Source organism: Rhinolophus hipposideros, assembly GCF_964194185.1.
Source record: "Rhinolophus hipposideros genome assembly, chromosome: 26".
NCBI lineage: Eukaryota > Metazoa > Chordata > Mammalia > Chiroptera > Rhinolophidae > Rhinolophus > Rhinolophus hipposideros.
The window spans coordinates 12,634,615-12,653,381 of NC_138072.1; the positions used below are offsets into that span (position 1 = coordinate 12,634,615).

Here is an 18,767-nt window from a genome sequence, read left to right on the forward strand (position 1 = left end):
ATGCTCGCCCACTGCGCGCAGAAGCTTCCAGCCCCAGAAACGCCATGTGCGGTAAGGGGAACACATGAAACACCTGCCTCCCTCATGGCCCTCTGAAGCACCTATAATGAATCCCTTGCCTACCTCACATGTTCAGTTTCTTCCCCCCCACCTTCCTGAGGCTTCTGTGAGCCCGCAAAAGGGCTGACAGGGCATGGGCCAACAGCTATTGAGAGTGGCTTTCAACTGCACAAGGACCTCCAGACACGACTATTCAATGAACACACCAGCAGCAGCGGGGCACAGACTGCCACATCCTATTTTGCAGCCCAAGAGCTCCTCCAGATGCCTGTCATCATGTCCACACAAAATGAGCTTTCACGGGGGGGGGGGCAGGGCCCGCACGTGGGGAGGCGTTCCCATGCTGCACAGAGGATCCCTGTGGACTCAGGGAAGCAAAAAGCAAAAACAGCCCTAGGTGCAGTGGAGAGAGGTGTTCTTCCAGATGGGCAATCACAACTGTTTGTATTTATAAAACGCCTTGTCTCCTGAGCCCGCCTCCTCCATACCTGCATGTCGCACCCCCTGGGAAGTAGAGAGGAACAGCCTTGTGACCCCTGATTTCCAGATGAAGAAACCAAAGCATGGAGAGGTTAAGTGACTTTGCTGCAGAGGTGACAGAGCTGATCCCAGGGGGTGGGAGTGACCGAGGGATCACTCTCTAACAATCGCACCTTTGAAGATTAACTGACAGCCCCAGAAGACGAATCTTTGAAGGACTGGAGGACAGGGCCACCGAAGGCTTTGTGGAGGCAGGACATGCACTGGAAGAGCTGAGCACATAAGAAGCCCCAGCACCCCAGCAGTGCAGAAGACGGCGCCACAGCCAGCGAGGAGGAAGTCCCTCAGACACCAGCACTGCACTCACACACATGGTCTCCTCTGCAGCCAAAGCTGCCGGTGGCCACCTAGTGACTCGGCTCTCTAGTTACCTGTGTCCTCCTGATGGAGGCTGGAAAATATCTGGACTCTTCTGCAGTCAAGCCTCACACATCTGTGCAAATCTTCCACCATCCCACCCACAGCCGTCCTCCCTCCTGGCTCTGCTCTCCTTTCCGTCCAGTTGGTATGGGTATGGGTACCCAGAACGCAAAGTACTTAAACCATCCTAATACCATCCGAGTACCATCCTAGTAATAACATAAGAATGAATCTGGCCTCCCAATCAGAGTGGGCAGTCAATAGCCGGGATCAAGTTCTGTAGTTGTTGTTTTATTCTTATCACCAATACTCATTATGAGCACAACTCCTCCTCCTCCTTACTGGCGTCTCCTCTGGACACTTAAATGTGGATGTTTCCTGGGTTTCGTCCTCAAACCCTCTTCTTGGCTCATTCTATCCACACTTGCTCCCTGGGAAAGCCCATCCCTCCCATAGCGCCAGTAACCCTCTCCATGTACAAGCTACACAAATCTGCATCTCCCGCTCTAATCTTTCTCCTGAGCACCAGTGAGTTTTCATCTGCCTAATGGACAGATGGTGCCCAAATGGATGTCCTGCAGGCAACGCAAGTGACCTCATCCAAAATGAACTCATTAGTCTCTCCCCAAATGACCACTGCCAGCGCTCCACTAACCGATCGTCCTCCATCCCTACATCCAGCCGGCCGTCTGGCTTCTTTACAGTCTTTAAAATGGATTCATTCTTCTCTAGTTAAAGCCCTCATCACATCCATCCAGGGCCAAGGCAAGAGTTTCCTAACTGGCCCCACTAGGATGTAAGTTCTCCAAGGGCAGGGCTTTGTGTTATCCCCACTGTACCCTCCCCCCTGATGCACAACAAATATTTAATGAGCAAGGGTTTCTCTGTCTCTCCATATTGTCATCTTCCATATTGCTAAAAAATTCTTTTCTAAACCAAAGATCCAATCATGTCATTGGCCTGAAGACATACTTTGTAGTCAGTGTGACACTCAAATTCCTATGTGTTATAGTGAGAGGCCATGGGGGTCCCCGCTGCCCGTCCAGCCTCTTTTCTCAATCTCGTTGCCCATCACTAAGGCTGCCCTGATCTAATCCTGGTCTTCAGTACATATTCTTTCTCATTCTGAGCTTCTGCTTATGCTATTCTTTCTCTTGAAAAACAAACAAAAACACTTTCTCAGCCTGAAAAATTTATTTATTACTCAAGACTTAGCTCAAATGTCATCTTCTTTGAGAAGCGTTACCTGCTCCTCCCCTTTCTCCAGAGTCTCTGAGATAAATCTCCACCATAGGAACTACAATACCACATCATGAGGGAGAGTTTTATGGGACTGCGGGGACCAAGCATCAGTGATCACCTAATGATTTCAATAGCACATATCCATCTTGGCCTGTGCCACTGGGTATTGCTATGTATTTGTCATGCTATATCCTTTCAGGACAAAGGAAGTTCTTGGTAACCCCAGCACAATGAGAGTAGCAAGCATTCATTATCAGTTTGTGGGTGATGAGGTTCTTACCTCAAATAGTTACCCTTTCCCCTACTAATGTATTTGATTCTCACAACCACCATGGGAGGCAGATGGTGTATTATTCCCATTTCACAGATAACAATAATAAAACCGAGGCAACCATTAGGTTACTATCACTGAGCCAGACGGGGGACAGTAGCAAGGAAAACTGGCCCTGTCTACCTTCTACTGGACCCTGTCTCTCTCCAACTCATTAGCTCAAGAAACGAAAACATACTCCCTAAGTCATTATGACAAGCAAACGAGCACCTCCCATCTATAAAACAACAGTGTAAACAGAGGGGTGATAGAAAACAAAACAAAACAGGTGCCCCATTTCCAGAGGGAAAAATCTGGGCAAGCCTTTTAAAGGCCACATAGCTATTCAGAACTGATTGTTCTACACCAGAGGACTGCACGTTTCTAAAAGGTTATTTCCCCATTTGGTTTAAGGATGATTTAAACATAGAGGTGGCTCCAATCAGCTATGGAGTATATGCTATCATACTATCACTTAAATTTGCAGACCTGTCCCCCAAAAGAAACTGTTAAAATGTATCCTTGGGTTAGATTCTAACATTGAGACTCAGAGTCTAACAGAACAATGGGAGCCTCTCACAGGTTTAAGCTTCTAAGACTATCAAATTTCTACACAGCAAGCAGATCCTGTTGTTTCTCGCCTGGAGAGGATCAGAATCTTCTGAGGTTAGTGTTTAGGGAAGTCCTAAGGGTTCTTCTACAATCTGAGAATCTGAATTTGGAAACCAGCTAGATCGGTAACAGCATTATACACAGAGATTTTATAGAAGCCACTGTAAGACTGGATTTCATTGTTCTTAGAAGAACCTCCCTTACTGGTTCACCCAATTTAACCACATACATCTTCGATAAATGCAATCAGACCGAAGAAATAAGGTCTTTTGGGATTCTGTTACACGGAGAAAAAGGAATATATATATAGCATATGAGTGACCCTCGTTGCGTAGCTCTGCTCCTATGCTAGTAATGCCAGGAGATAAAAGTCACCAATTTCTGGCAGAAACATGAGACAACCAGGTCGAACCTTCATTTCCAAAAAAAAAAAACAAAAACAAAAACAAAAAAACCCTTACTCATCTGCCTTCGTGAAAAGCTCAATTTATTGGGATAATGATGAAATGATCATTGATCAAGTTTACTGAGCGCTGCAATTTCTCTCACTTCTAAGAATAAAAATCCATTCCTGGAGACTAGGCATTCACTCTACAGGTTCACACTTGTGTCTGCCCTCCCCCCCACACCTCCAACCCCCCTACTCCCTGCGCGCTTCCCCCCCTGCCCCCCCTCCTGGGGTCTGAGCACACTTTTCACGCCAGAGTGGAGTAACAGACGCCCATCTACCACTGTGCTCCCAAGTTTAGTGTCATTTCCAAATAACAGTAATTATTTTTATCAAGAATTGTTTTTATCTCTTTGATGTTCCCAGTTTACCTGGTTTACGATTAATAAAGTGATGACAATCTCCTCAATTAAGAATCTATTTCAAAATGCACTTTTAAGTCCAATTTGTGAGCAACTCAATTATTTCTATTTGTTTTTCTTCTTGAGTGGCTAACGTCTTCTGTCTTAGAGTAGGACAACTATCTATTTCTTTAAAAAGAGGAAATTCTTCCCTAAAACTTAACGTCTTAGGCTCATACCAACAAACACGCCTCAAACAAAAACTCAGATCTCACAAACCATCTTATTCTTACTTCAAAGTTAACCTTTTTGATGGACATAGAGGGGACTCTGCTCAGTGAAATAAGTCAGATAGAGAAAGACAAGTACCGTGTGATTTCACTTACATGTGGAAGCTAAAAAACAAAACAAACAAATAAACAAAACAGAAAACAAACTCAGAGATACAGAGAACAAATTGGTGGTTGCCAGATGGGAAAAGTTTGGGGAGGTTGGGGGATGGGTGAAAAAGGTGAAAAGTATTAGAGGTGTAACTTGCCAGTTATAAAAATAGTCATGGAGATGTCAAGTGCAGCATAGGGAATATAGTCAGTAATATTGTAATAACTCTGTATGGTTTCCGGTGGGCACTATACGGGGGGGGGAATCACTTTGCAAGTTATACACATGTCTAATCACTACGTTGTACACCTGAAACTAATATAATATTGTATGTCAACTGTAACTGAGAAATAAATTTGAAAACATTTTTCAAAAAGTTAGATTTGGGGAGGTGCTTCATCCACTCCCTCCCTCAGATCTCAGCCCAGAGGTGCTACGGCTTCTCTAGAGCCTTTCTGGAATTTTCCTCCAACCTCCTAGGCTACTCCACATTCAACTGCCATGAAACTCATGCATTTTTGTGACCATCCATGGTAATTCTTTTCTAAATGGGGTGGCACTACTTTGGGAATCCTTTTTCTCGCTTCCAACCAACACTGAGCATCTTTTATGTGTCCAATGCTGTGCAGGGGGCCGGGACCAAAAAAATAAATAAATAAAGTGGAGGTTCTGGCCGTCAGTGGCTAGTGGATGAGACACCGTGAGGATAGGGGTTATACCTAGTGGCGTGGCTCCCAGGTAAGGGGGGAATTTAGTAACTGGGGAAATAGGAAAGAGATGGGAGCATCTGAAGTTGGGTCTTGAAGATAAGTTTGTTCATTGGGCAAAAAATAGAGAGTAAGGGAGTGATCTTTAGGTAAAAAGAACATTATATACGGTAGCACTTGGCACAGGGTAAGGATAGGCACTCAGCACGTATTGAATGAATGAAGCAAAGGCCCCGAAGATTATAGCACTGTCTGAGCCCCCTCCTCACAGAGCCCCCCCTCACTTTCAGAGCGCCTACATGATTTCCATCCGTCATATCCACCCTGTTAATTAGGCCGCATCCTCCTCATTTTCTGGATGAGGAAACTGAGGCGTTCAAGGCCCAACGCCCTGAAGCTAAGGCTGTCAAGGAGCAGAGCCTGGCCTGCATTTCTAGTCACAGACGGAGGTGTTAATGAGCTCACTTTCAAGGCCCCATGTATAGAGCAAACTCTCAGCTTTCTTCCTCTACACCTCCGGGCATCCCTCAAATACCCCCAAATATCCACTGCAAATATGCAAATATCCCCAAATATACCTCTGGTAATACTGGGGTGGAGGAAGAGAGAAGCAGCCAAAGCCACGCTCCTTGCAGATTCTGGGAACAGCAGGGACCTGTTTGCCTATAAACCCGAACTTAGTCCTCTTGGGGTATTTGGTCTTAGTGGCCCCAAATGAGGACTCCTTTCCCTAATTTACAAAAGATAATGTGGAAAGACCCACTCAAAAGTCACTTGAGGCCAGTTCAGACTCATGAACTCTCTCCCAGGGCTCAAAGGACTGAATTGACTCTCTGTCTTTCCACAGCAAAACATTTCATTTTTGAGAGAATTCTTTTTCCCCTTTTCCTTCGTCGGATCATTTTCTCAATTTCTCCCATTCTAGTTCAGGCTTTTCCTGGAACACCTGTATTGGACACACACTTTTTTTCTCCCAGCTGAGACTATTATATCTTGCTATTATGGTGTTCCTTTTCCATTGAAAGCAACCAAAATGAAAATCCACATTTCAGAACAGTGTCTATTATATATGCACCTTTTTTTGTGGATAAAATAAAAGAAAGCACCCTCTCAAGGATGATTTTTCAGCTCTGTATATCGCCTGAAGATTAGATACTACTAGGTGAGACTTGCTCTCTCATAGGCCATCGGATTTGGGTAATTCGGGGTGAAGGCAGAAAGCCTAGAGTCAGACTGACTTAGATTAAGAAACGCTTTCATTTAAAGCATTGCCAACCAAAGTGTGGTCCTTGGACCAGTAGCAAGAGCATCACCTGTGAGCTGGTTGGAATTGCAGACTCTCAGGCCCCACCCAGAGCAACTGAACCAGAATCTGGTTCAATTTTAACAACATCCCACATGATTCGTATGCACAATCACATTTTAAAAGCACAGGTATAGAATTCAGGTGAATTTCCTTTTATTACCATCCTGAAGCATCCATATGGGTTTCTTTCCTAAGAAAGACATCTCTGTATAGTGAACTCCATAGAACCTTCCCCCTCACCCTTCTCCACTCAAACTGTTTATTCGTGGAGAAATTCGGAAATGACAGATGTTCTTCCAGAAGTTACACTCTCAGTCTGAAGGAGCTCAAGATGAAACAAAGCTGATGCCTGGCCTTTCTGCAACATGTGAGGACCTCAAAAGGCAGATCTTTGAAACTGAGAGGTGACAGGCAAAGCTTACTCCCAGCTTCTTTTTCAAGGCTCTGGATCTTGTTGCTTGATACCTTCTCCCCTCAGAAGAGAGGCATAAAAGATGTGTTGTACCAGCCAGTGGGTGACTAATGCTAGACCGAGGGGGCAGTGTTGTACACTGAGCTCTGAGATCCTTGAGCAAACGGCAGAACCAAGAGCACAGTCTTCAAATCGGAGCTGTACTCAGACCTCACACCACCAATAACAACACTCGAAGCATACGTAGAGGAACCCTTATTAATCTGCCATCGACATGGGAGAAACGGATCAAGAGGACGGAAAAATCACATGGACCTGGTCGGAGAGAATGAAAGCCAGCATTGGAGGCCCGAGAAGAGAAGGGGGAAGGAAATGACTCAGCCCTGCTCCATTCTCCTGCTCACCAACTCCCCCTCCCCAGAATGACAGAACTAACGTCCGGGGCTGGACATTGGCTATAACGAGAGTCCTGGCAGGCCACACAGGTGCCACCTTGGCATTCCATTTGATCTGGTCCTCTGTGAAGAGGAAACCTACCTCAGAGACATTTCTATAAAAATAAGAGCACCAAAAAAAGTTACCCCTGGTTAAAAAACAAAACAAAACAAAATCCCCCCAAACCGGGTCCCCATCTGAATTAAGTGTTTTCTCACTAATTCTGAAAGACAGGCACATCACGGAAAGCTTTTATACACTGGGCGTCTTCAGATCTCTACGTGGAAGGCCTGAGTTACTGATTACTCTGTGTTAAAGCCCAACTTTATTCCCCTCCCCTACTTTTGCTTATTATTTTTCATTCATTTTTTTCCGTCTTCACCTTGGAATCCTCTGAAACAGCAATATTTCTAAACACTAGAATGGTTTGTGTATATTAATCGATACCTGTTTTTCCACCAGTTATAATTTATTTCTATATTAACAACATCTCTCAGCTCTGGAAACATGATTCTGCCCTTTCACTCTGCCCGCATCAGCAAGCTCTCAGAAAATCTGGAACGGACAGCCGTGATGGACAGTGATGAGCAGGCTCAGAAATTCAGACAGGAACTCCATCTGTCCTCCCTTCCACAACCCAAAATAGCCCTCCCCCGAAAACTGAATATGTTATAGGTTAGTCACCCTTGGTGACTGAGACTACCAGTTTCATTTCAGCTAACTTTCACTTCCTGGAAAAGCACTTGACTTTATTCCCGCCTGTAAATCAGGTCTGGAGAAGCCAAGCAATCCTCCAGAAACACATCTGAAGGAAAACCTCTGCATGCCCTCCCCACCTGCTACATGCCCAGACATGCCGGAACACACCACCTCCCAAGGAAAAAGAAAGTTAACTTTCAAATAAACCTATCCTGCAGCCAGTCTGGCCACGTTTTCAGACCGTTCATATTCACAAAGGTGGTTCTTGCAACTGAAACCTGACCTGTGTCTGCTGAGAGCATAGACAAGGGTCAGAGGTCCACAAACACACTTTATCCACAAGCACGCTACCTCCCCACCCCCTTTCTTGGCCAAAGAGAGAATATCGGGCCAGTCTGATTGTCTTTCCCTCAGAGAAGCCAGGCTAGACTGCTAGGGGGAAGCTTCAGAGAGGAGGTGGGTGTGAAGCTCAGCGAGCTCCACAGAGCAATTTTCTGGGAATACCAGGGGTTTTGAAGAAGGGTGGTCTTAGGCTGGGACACAGGGGCTCCTCAGGCTCTCAGGTACCCCAGAAGTCTGGGTGTACGGGGGAGTCGCAGGGCTGTCCTTCCAGCCAGGCTCCCCCTCCCTGCCGTCCTGGGCCCTCCTGGTCACAGTGGGGTCACTCACCGCCCGTGAGCTGTGCAGGGCCGAAGCACAGCGCCAGCTGAAACCACAGGATCACGGCCAAGAGTCTCTGGGGGGACTGAGGCTGCTGCTGCTGCTCTAGAAATCCATCTCCATGGCTCGGGTTCATTCCATAATACATCTTTCATCCACAGAGGGCATCCGGCTTGCAAGAGTCTGCAACCAGGAGCGAACACAATACCCCAAGCTGCCGGGGCTCCGGGGGCCACGCTCCAGCTCCTGCTCCTCCGCCCTGGGACTGGGAGCCTCGGTTTCCCCAGCTCCATCCCTGGGCCTCCCCCACGCCCTCCCCCTTTCCCACAGCGCGATGCCCCCCGCTTCCCAACGCCGGTACACTGAGTAAGAGCCACCGCGGGATGGAGGAGGGGACAGCGGGCAGGGGGTAGCGCAGATTGGCTTCGCGCCGGTCCCTGGGATCCAGCCGCTGGGACCACGACAGGAAAGTCTAAAGCCTTCCAGCGTCTCGGGGCAGAAAAACCACTTTTCCCTGGGCCTAGATACGTAGGTCACTCTTAGGAATCTCACGATGTGGCACCAGTTTTCCTCAGATACTTCTCTGATTTTCCCCAGGATGGGGATGGGTCCTATTGCCCGGTTGCCAATGAGATTGTTCTGCGCTGTCAAAAAATTCCTGCCCTGGGGGTGCACAACCAGGCACCAACTCCCCTCCTGGGCCTGCGCGTGCCTCCCCGGGATGGAAAGCCCCTTCCGGGGCTCTGGGGCTTACCTGTGGGTCTCATGCATGCAGCTTCCTTCCCTCCTCCGCCTCCTCCCCCCGCCAGTCTCACCCGCATCTGTGCGCGACCTCTGCTGCCGCCGCTGCGCGAGCCAGAGACGGAAGCCTCGGCGGCGGCGGCGCCCGGCCTGGGCTCCCCCCGCCCGCGCTCTCCCTCCCCAGGCTCCGGGAGCGGCCGGGTGCGGGCTGGTGGGGAAGGACGGCAGCCCGGCCGCGCGCCCCCGCGGAGGCTCCGGCGCGCCCGCTACCTGAGCTCGTGAGCGCGCGGCGGGGGCGCGGAAAGTGGGAGGGGGCGGGGGCGGGGCAGAGGCGCCGGCGCAGGGGGCGCGCAGGCACGCGCCTCGGCCGACTGAGCGGTGGTGGCGGCGGGGGATGGGGACCCGCGCGGGCGACGAGTGGGAAGGGGCCCGCAGCCGCGCCGCAACCAATGGGAAGCCCGCGCGCCTGCACCTGTCGGGGCGCCGGGCGCCAGTGGCCGCGCTCGCACAGGCCGGGCAAGGGCGCCCCCTCTCTGGCGTTGCACGGCGCTCCCCACCAGGGCTGCGCGCCAGCCCGGGCGCCCGCCGAGGCCTCCACGCAGCATCTGGTGCCACCAGCGCGCGTCTTGGTGCGGGAGAGCGCTCCGCTTAGGCTGCTGCCGCAGCGGTGGCGCCAAACCGTGGGAAGAGAGTGCGAGGCCGGGCGGGTCCCCATCCCAGGACCCTCATCACCAAAAGGGGGTAATTTGTTGGGGCGGGGTGGCCAATTGCTACAGTCTCTTATTTTCCAGTACGGTCGTCTGTTTCCATCTCCCACCCGGGCCAAGGTTCTGTGTGTCCCCTTGGGTTCGGAAGGACACACTTCTCCCTCCCAGCTCCCTTGTTATTTGTCCTTTTTTGAACTGCAGGCGGACTTGGGCTAGGACTCTTAGCCTGTCTTGGAGATGCACTGGTCCCTCGGAACGTCCGCCGGGGGCGCTCTACGGAGCGCTGGGGAGAATGAGCAGTGCAGCTGCCGAAGTTTGGGTACGGAGGAGCGAGGAGGTTATGTGGCGCCGGATCAGAAGCCAAGGGGGTCGAAGGTGTTTGCTCTCCCAGCCCCTAGTGGAGCGAGTTTGCCTCGTCGGTGCAGTCTTTCTGTGCCATTTCCTGTCCCAGCGCTTGCATGCAGGGGCGCATCTCTCAATTCCCACTGGCTCGGGCCCCCGCTGTCCCTTCCCAAGGCCTTCCTTCGCCTACCAGGCTCCGTGGGCCAACGTTGCAGCCACGGTAGTTAACGGGGTGAGCTAACGAGGTCGTGTCAGCAGGCAGTACGTACAACCAGTGGCACCCCATTGTTCTGTACAATGTGGCCATGAAAACCATGTTTCTAATACCACCCCCAAATCATGCTTTGCCTCTCCCAGCTTTCTCTACATACTGATGGTCGTTGGAAAATTACAGCTCTTACGGGGTCTACTCTTACTGGGAGTAATTTTAACAAATTCTTTCAGAATAGATTAACTTTTAGTAGATAAACCAAACTCAGCGTGTTATTTATATATTTAGTTATTTTTGCTTTGTAAAATTGAGATGACATCTTTGCACAAAATAAGTTTAACATTTTGACTAGCACAGGTTCGTTCCTGCTGAAGCTTGTACTTTGGGGCGCCGAAATATTAGTTGGGCACGGTTCCAGATTTCCAAAGTCTTATGACTGACTTCTACAGTTTGAATATTTATTTCACTTTTTTGTCCCGAAAATTTCTAAAGCTTTTCTAGTAGCCATTAAATCAACAAAGCTCAAAACTATTTTTGACCCTGCCCATATTTTTCCAGTCGTAAACTATATATCGAAATACTATTGAAATCTGTTCTTCAGATGGAGCACGATCCATTTGTTCAGAGAATATCAGGATTGAAAGGAACATCAAATGTATCTGGTCCGAACAGCCTATCTGTGCTTGAGTCCCTTCTGTGACATTTTGCGTAAGTGGTCATCCAGCCCATTGAATACTTCTTGAGGAAGCCTGTTATATTTGCCAACAGCTGTCTTAGAAAAGCCTTCTTTGTATTGAACTGAGACCTACCTCCCTGAAACTTTTACCCACTGACTCTGGCTCTCTCCTCTAGGCCCACAAAGCCAAACCAAATTCTCCTTCCTTAAGCACTTCATCCATTTGGAGATGGCTTTATGTCCCCTAGAATCTTCCCTTCTCTAGGTTAAAACTAGCTACTTCCTTCAGTGTGACAATTCCTAGAGTCCTCATCAGCCTTCTAGCCTTTCTCTTGGATGTGACCCAGATTCTCAATGCCACCCACCCCTAACAATCAAAGTTTGTTTACAGAAAAGGAGTCTACTTTCACACCATAGGTTCTGACCAGCATACGACGGGACTGGCAAGTTGTTTTAAATATTTTGCTTCTGTTAATGCAACTTCCGAAGACAATCAATGGAGGGTAGACATAGCATAACATGTTGTTAGTTTTCTACTGTTTTCCCGAAAATAAGACCTAGCCAGCAATCAGCTCTAATGCGTCTTTTGGAGCAAAAATTAATATAAGACCTGATATTATATTATATTATATTACATTACATTACATTACATCACATCAAATCATATCAAATCATATCATATCATATTATGTTATAAAGACCTGATCTTTATATTATAGTAAAATGAGACTGGGTCTTATATTAATTTTTGCTCCAAAAGATGCATTAGAGCTGATGGTCCAGCTAGGTCGTATTTTCGGGGAAACACAGTATGTTATTTCATATACTGGGGGTGCCAAAAAATGTATACAAGTGGACACTTTGGCAACATTACTCAAGCAGTAGTTTGCCGTAATCAGAAGTGTCTGGACATGATGGTAACCACTTTGAGCACCTCTTGAAACTGCAGAAGTCAAACATGACTTGTATTCATCTTTTGTTACCAGTATATATTGAGTATTACAATTTTAATACAGTTCTTTCTTAAAATGTGTATACATCTTTTTTTTTGGCACCCTCTGTATGAATTGCTAGGGCTGCCATAACAAAAATACATAACAGATTGGGTGGCTTAAACAACAGAGATTTACTTTCTCCCAACTCTGGAAGTCCAAGATCAAGATACTGTCAGGTTTGGTTGCTTCTGAGACCTCTCTCCTTGGCTTGCAAATGGCTACCTTCTTGCTGTGTTCTCATATGGTTGTCCCACTATGTGTGCACATATCTGGTGTCTCTCTTTCCATGTTCTAATCTCCTCTTCTTATAAGGACACCAGTCATATTAGGGACCACCCTAGCAACCTTTTTTAAATGGCATTGCCTGTTTAAAGATCCTATTTCCAAATACAGCCTCATTCTGAGGTACTTGGGGTTAGGGCTTCAACATATTAATTTTGAGGGGGCACGATTCAGACCTTACCATCTTACAATAAAACTAAGCAAGTGTTACCTTCATCTTACAGGTGAGGATAATGGGGACAAAGGAATCAATCCATTTACTCAACACCACCCAGCCAATGAAGGCTTAAATTTAAAGCAGTTCCACTTCATCCTAATAGTTTCTCCACCATTCCACAGCTATGATATGAATATCTTCCACTGTAAGGTCTACAAAAAAAAAGCTATTCTGAATATATTTTAATACATACTTTTCTCAAGAAGAGGAAGAGAATGAGGGTAGATGGAACGCAGGAGAGTGCATGACCTACTTCCTATTAAGTGGAAAAAAGACTTTCTAAATCTCTTTTCCTCTTTCATATAGGAGTCAACTCCAAAACCAATACAGATGAGGAAACATGCTAAACAAAGCCTTAAAAGCTTCCTCCCAAACACAGGAGAACTCAAGGGCTTTTCTGGGGAGATTAAAGACTCATCCCTCTTTGGACTCCACGCCTTTTCTCTGCCCTCCATGTATGAAGTTCCTCACTCTTTTCACTCATTTTCCCTTTCCCATTCCGCATCCTCTCCCTGCAAGCCCCCTTGCCCTAGGATCATTTTTCAAAACTTACTGAATCTCTTTCTTGGTGGTACAGACTCTAATTTCACTTTCTATGGGCAATAATATTTCATTCCTACTACATTAATTGAGCACCTACTATGAACTGAACACTGGACTAAGTACTGGGGATGCAATAGTAAATAAAGGCACAAAAATCCCTGCCCCTGAAAAAATATACAATCTAGTTAAGGAAAACAGATGATAAGCAAAAGAAGGAAAACATTTGGCGTATTGATGGTGTTCAACGAGAGGCAGAATGATAAATCAGGGATTGGGTAGAGGAGCTGTGTAGATTAGAGTACAGGCTAAATTGAAACAAAGTGATCCAAATATACCGTAACTTAAATAGAAGCTTAGTTCTCTCTCATGTAAATATCTTACCATGCTAGGTGGTTGAGGCATCTCTGCTCCACAGCCATTCAGGGACCCAGATTCCTTGTATCTCATTACTCTGCTATCCCGTAAGATACTATCTTCACGTGTGCGGTTGAAGCTGGGCCACTGGCGTGTCTGGGATCCAGCCTGAGGGAAAGTGGTAAAGAAAGGAAATCTAAGGTAAACTTTTGCCTTTCGGACAAGTGAGACAGAACTTACACAGATTCATTCTCTCACATAGCATTCATGAGCACCTAGTCACATGGCCATGCCTAGCTGCAAGGGAAGCTGGGAAATGTAGTCTTTGTTGGGCAACCAAGTGACCAAAAAAAAAAAAGAGAATGAAGTGGAGGGGTGAGGGGACATTAGGGTTCTATCACATGTTCTGTGCAAGGATAGAGGTTGCAATTTTTGATAAAGTGGGCAATTAGGGTGTGTCTATAGTGACCCAAGAGTGTGAGTGCCCAATAAGGGAAGAGGTTAGGGGTGTGGACTTAATCTGCTGGTGAAGAATGGAAACTGACCAGCCCCTAGCCAGGGGCTCAAAACTGGGTTAAAACAGCATAATAAAAAAAAATTTTTAATATTTTTTTACATCAGCCCTTAGGGGAAAGAGAGTAAGGCATGTATGGGCCAGACCTAAAAGTAGCCCACATCTATTCTGCCCACATCCTATTGGCCAAAATGAAGTCATATGGCCAACTAGTCACATGGTGTCACATAGATACAAAGGGAACTGGGAAATGTAGTCTCAGGGACAACTTTCCAAAAGAGAAGGAAAGCTTAGATTTCAATGGGTAACTTACAGGCTCTGCCAAAAGGCTGTAAGTTAATTTGAATTCATATGTTTCTTTGCTTTTTCCCCTGCTTTCTTCATATTTGTTTCACCTGCTTACATGGGAAGGTCCTTCAGGGCCATAACCGTCATGTTCTCTTGCTTTTGATTCTTTCCTCAGCAATTAATTCTGCATCCAGTGGGCTTCTCACTAAAACAAGCCTCGAGTAATTTCAATATGCAAAGATAGCTGCCACTTCAGAGCTTGGCATATACATCTGATACTCAGAATGTAATTTCAGTTAGTTAAATTTAGGCCACTGGGGGGGGAAAAAGACAACAGCAGCAGAAATAGTCTCTGGGCCTTTAGCCTTTTTATTCAATTCTGAATTAGATAATTTTGCAATAACTTTAAGCTTTGACCTCTACATAGCAATATTTGGTTCTTGGATTAAATCGAACAAGTGTTACTAATGAGGTGGTTTAATCATGTCACCACCTATAGTCACATTTTCCATTTTCGTTGACTACCAGGTAAAGATAAACTAGTGCTCTCAGAAACACTTCTAGTAACACAAAAATGTTATTTTCCTGACCTTTTAATTTTGTCTCATCTTCTATCTCCTTGTCTTTTTTTTTCTTGGTTTCTTAAACACTCTTACCTTTAAAACTACTGTCAGCTTGGCATGAATATTTTCTTCAGGAAGGCTAATACTAAATGGCACCAGGGGAAAGGGCAGAAAGAAAAAAAAAACCCTCATTGGAACTTACTCAGCATTCATCCAACATTTATTGACTGCCTAATATATGCCAAACACAATGCAAATTCAAAAAATGCAAGAGATACCACCTCAGTCTTCAAGAAGCTCACAGTTATGAGCCTAAACCTGCATTTCACGTATGCACAATTTTTTTATTCAGTCATTCATTCATTCAACAAATATATCTAGAGTCTGACTGTGTGTGAGATGCCACTACATGTACTAGAAATATAAAATTGAACAAAACAAAGATGCTTGTCCTTTTGGAGTTTACATTCAACTGGTGAGAGATGGGCAATGATTTTCCGCCGCTCCCCATGTTTCCAACCTAGATGTGATTTCCTTTACTTGTGAAGCCTCGTGATATTTTAGCATCTTTCTTCCGGCAATTGCTACTGTCTATCTAAGTTGACCAAGGTATATGTAAGTGGACCAAGAGCAGGAACCAGGTCTTAATCATCATATCCACCATGATGCCCACCCAGCACTGGGTTTTAATGCTATTGGGTTTGAATGCTACTGGGTTAATAAATGCTATCGGCTCAATGAATTAATGAGGGTGTCTTTTCACAGCACAACCAGCATAGCTAACACAGGTGAAGACACACAGGAAGCTGACAACACCTCTGTCACTCACATTATCCAAAGTCAACCAAGTAGCCAGAAGCTCGATGGGGTTTACATCTGTACCCCCACCCTGCTTGCTCCTCTTCTGGTTTGGCGACTGGGATGAGGGGATAGAAATGGACACACTGCAGATGGCCTCATAGGTAAATTTTGTAATGGGCTTTATATTACGAGTTTTTTCATTCTTAAAGGGCCATTTTTATTCTGTAGGGGCCATAGTAGTATGAGAAAAAATACAGACACTTCAAAGCGTGTTTGGGAAATTATAGAAAACCCCTTGTGCTTAGAGAGTATGTGTGTTTGGTGGGGGGGGGGGGCGTGTAGCTGTTAGACATAAAGGCGGAAGGTCCTGTTAGGGCCACATAATTAGGGACCTTACATGTCACAACAAGGAATTGAACTGCATTCAAAGGACAGTGGAGAGCCATTAAAGGATTTTAAGTGAGAAAGTGTCATGATTAGTTGTATCAGACACTAGTCTTTTAGGAACAATGAAAGTTGGAATGGAAGAGGTGGCGGGAAAGAGTAGAGTGAGAAGATAACGGGGCAGGAATGCGGTGTAAATAAGAACCACAGCAGTGACCTTGGGAGGCTCTGAAGAGGGGGCAGGTTGTCACATCTCAGAGATCAGGATGGGTTGAGGATGAGGAAAACAGAGGTTGTAGAGATGATATCAAGATTTATAGCCTAGGAGACTAAGCTCTAAACTGCTAACAAACATAGAGAACACAAATGAAAAGGAGATTTTATGAGGATGTTATGAATTTGATGTTGAATTTGAGGGAAATCCATCTGGAGATACCCAGCAGGCAGTTGGAAATTAGGGTTTAGAGGCTTTGCAGAGGGATCAGAGTGGGCCAAGGGGGCCCACGAGTTGCCGCAAGGCTGTCGGTTGAAGCCACAGAATAGATGCATTTGCCTGGGGAACGCACAATAAAAAGAGAAGAGGCCCAGATCAGAACTTCTGGGAACTGTGCTATAGGGAAAGAAAGAAATGGAGGGAGGCAGAGGAGAGGGAAAGCAGTCAGGGAAAATGAAAAAGAGCAGTAGTTATCAAACTACAGAAGGTAAAAGAATCACCCAGAGATATTCACTCGGATTCCTAGCCCCTGCACAGAGAACCAGATCCAGCAGGCTGGCGATGGGGTCTGGGAACAAACAATCTAAAAAGCATACCCCTTTCCTCATTTAGAGATGCCTAACAAATTACCCCAAAACTTAGCATCCTAAGTCAGCAACATTTTTGATATCATGGTTTCTGTGAATCAAGAAACTGAAAGCAGCTTAGCTGAGTGGTTCTAGTGTCTCACAAGGTTGCAACCAAGTTGTCAGACATCTGAACATTTACTTGGGGCCAGAGAATCTGATTCCAAGATGAGTGTCCTCATCACATGGCAGCCAACATCCCCTAGAGTGAGTGATTCAAAAGAGAAAGGCGGAAACAACAATGTCTTCTATGACCCAGCTTCAGAAATCACATTTGTCATTTCTGCAAAAGCCTTTTGGGGACACAGCTGAGTCCTATTAGCTGTGAGAGGCGAGGTCACAGGGTGACAGAAGACAAAATCTTGGGTGCGGGAGGCAATTTGGAGGCTGACTACCACATGTCCCTACACGCTGGGAGTTATTTTTGTGCAAGTAGCCCTCAGAGAAACACCGGATGGGGAAAGAGAAAAGACAAGTAAGAGTAAAGAAAACTGAAGGTGGACCTCAATGCCAAAAAGGACAGAGAAATGAAGGTGAAACTGAGAAGAGGTCATGAGATCTGACTTCTGGGATGTCTTGGCCTCAACTCTAAAGCAACACTTCTACAGAAACACAACTTTTTTTAATGCAATTCATGGTAAGAAATATACTTTCCTTTACTGCCTGGTACGCAATGCACTCATCTGTAGAAACAAATGCTTTCAGTATTCACAGAGCCCCCAACCCCCACCCCATCCCCTGCCTCCTTTGTGTCCACAATGGACACATATCACCAAGGAGAGGGGTTGGTGCATTAAGGGGGCTGGGAGAGTGGCTCGTACGGGATTTCATCGGTCAGGGAGGTCAGGCTTGAAGAAGTGTAGAGACAGAGCCACCATGGTGGCTGGGATCCTACTCCAGCGCTGCGTGTGGGTGGCTTTGAGTGGAAAGAACACTGTGAGCCCCTTCCGTAGTATGATAAGCTTGCTGGATGCGGAGGCTGGAATTTGAGTGGGCTGAGAACGCCTGCCCTGCAGATAACACCAGCAAAGGATTCACAATGCACACCATATATTACAAAACATGCAGGGTCGGCAGTCACAGCAGCCCATCCATCAGCAGACCTCTGTTTTGCAGCTCTTAGACCTTTCTGAAAAACGGATTTCTCTGGAAGTTAAAAACTCCAGGCTCCAGTTTAGCAAAACGGGAAAAACCAAACAAAGCAAAAAACCAAACACCGCAGAACTTTAAAAAACCCACACATGTATTTCAAGTTCCAATAAAGTACATTCTTTTTTTAAAAAAAAATATTTAATGTAATGTCTATGTTATGTTGATGATGAAAAAGGTAACTCCAAGTGGGATAATTTACCAAGTGCAACTGTTTCCCCAAGTTTTCATTGGGAAAGCTTCTTCCTGTGTTTAACATGACAAACTATTTGGGATAACACTTCAAACATAAATACCTTTATTGTGCAGTTTTGTGTTCCTATGTCACTGTTGAGTGACCCAGTCACTGCATTCTGTCCCCTCATGGTAGATGTGAGCTCACTTTCAGCTCTGAAAGGACTTACTTTGAGTCCTTCCTTTCTTCATAAGAACTGGTAAATTACCATCTCCTGCTTTTAATGGCATTCAAGTTACAAATGTAGAAAACATCAACATCCTAAAATGCACCCAAACTAGAAATGTTTAAAATCCTCTCCTGCTCCCTGGGCCACCCATGATTCTCTCTGGCTGTAATTCCGCAGCGCTAACTCAGAAGGCTATACAATGGAGAGGTTAGGGGTGAGGCAGGTTCAATCCTGGCTCCATTG

At 46.0% G+C, this 18,767-nt stretch overlaps 1 protein-coding gene across 2 annotated transcripts in view; it reads right to left on the reverse strand.

The window, feature by feature from the left end:
* The window catches only part of SUSD4 (sushi domain containing 4), a 99,091-nt gene extending 89,638 nt beyond the window's left edge, over positions 1-9,453 (reverse strand). Inside the window, exons 1-2 of one of the 2 annotated variants that reach the window (XR_013992665.1) lie at positions 9,268-9,442; positions 8,523-8,696 (exon numbers count right to left, since the gene is read on the reverse strand). Coding sequence is in view for 1 of the 2 variants with exons in the window: in XM_081039231.1 (XP_080895357.1) it covers positions 8,523-8,661 (139 nt within the window). In the remaining variant the exon portion in view is untranslated. Of the gene's footprint in view, positions 1-8,522; positions 8,697-9,267 lie in introns of both variants that reach the window. The other variant, XM_081039231.1, reaches the window with a different exon arrangement.
* Between the last annotated feature and the right edge of the window lie 9,314 nt (positions 9,454-18,767).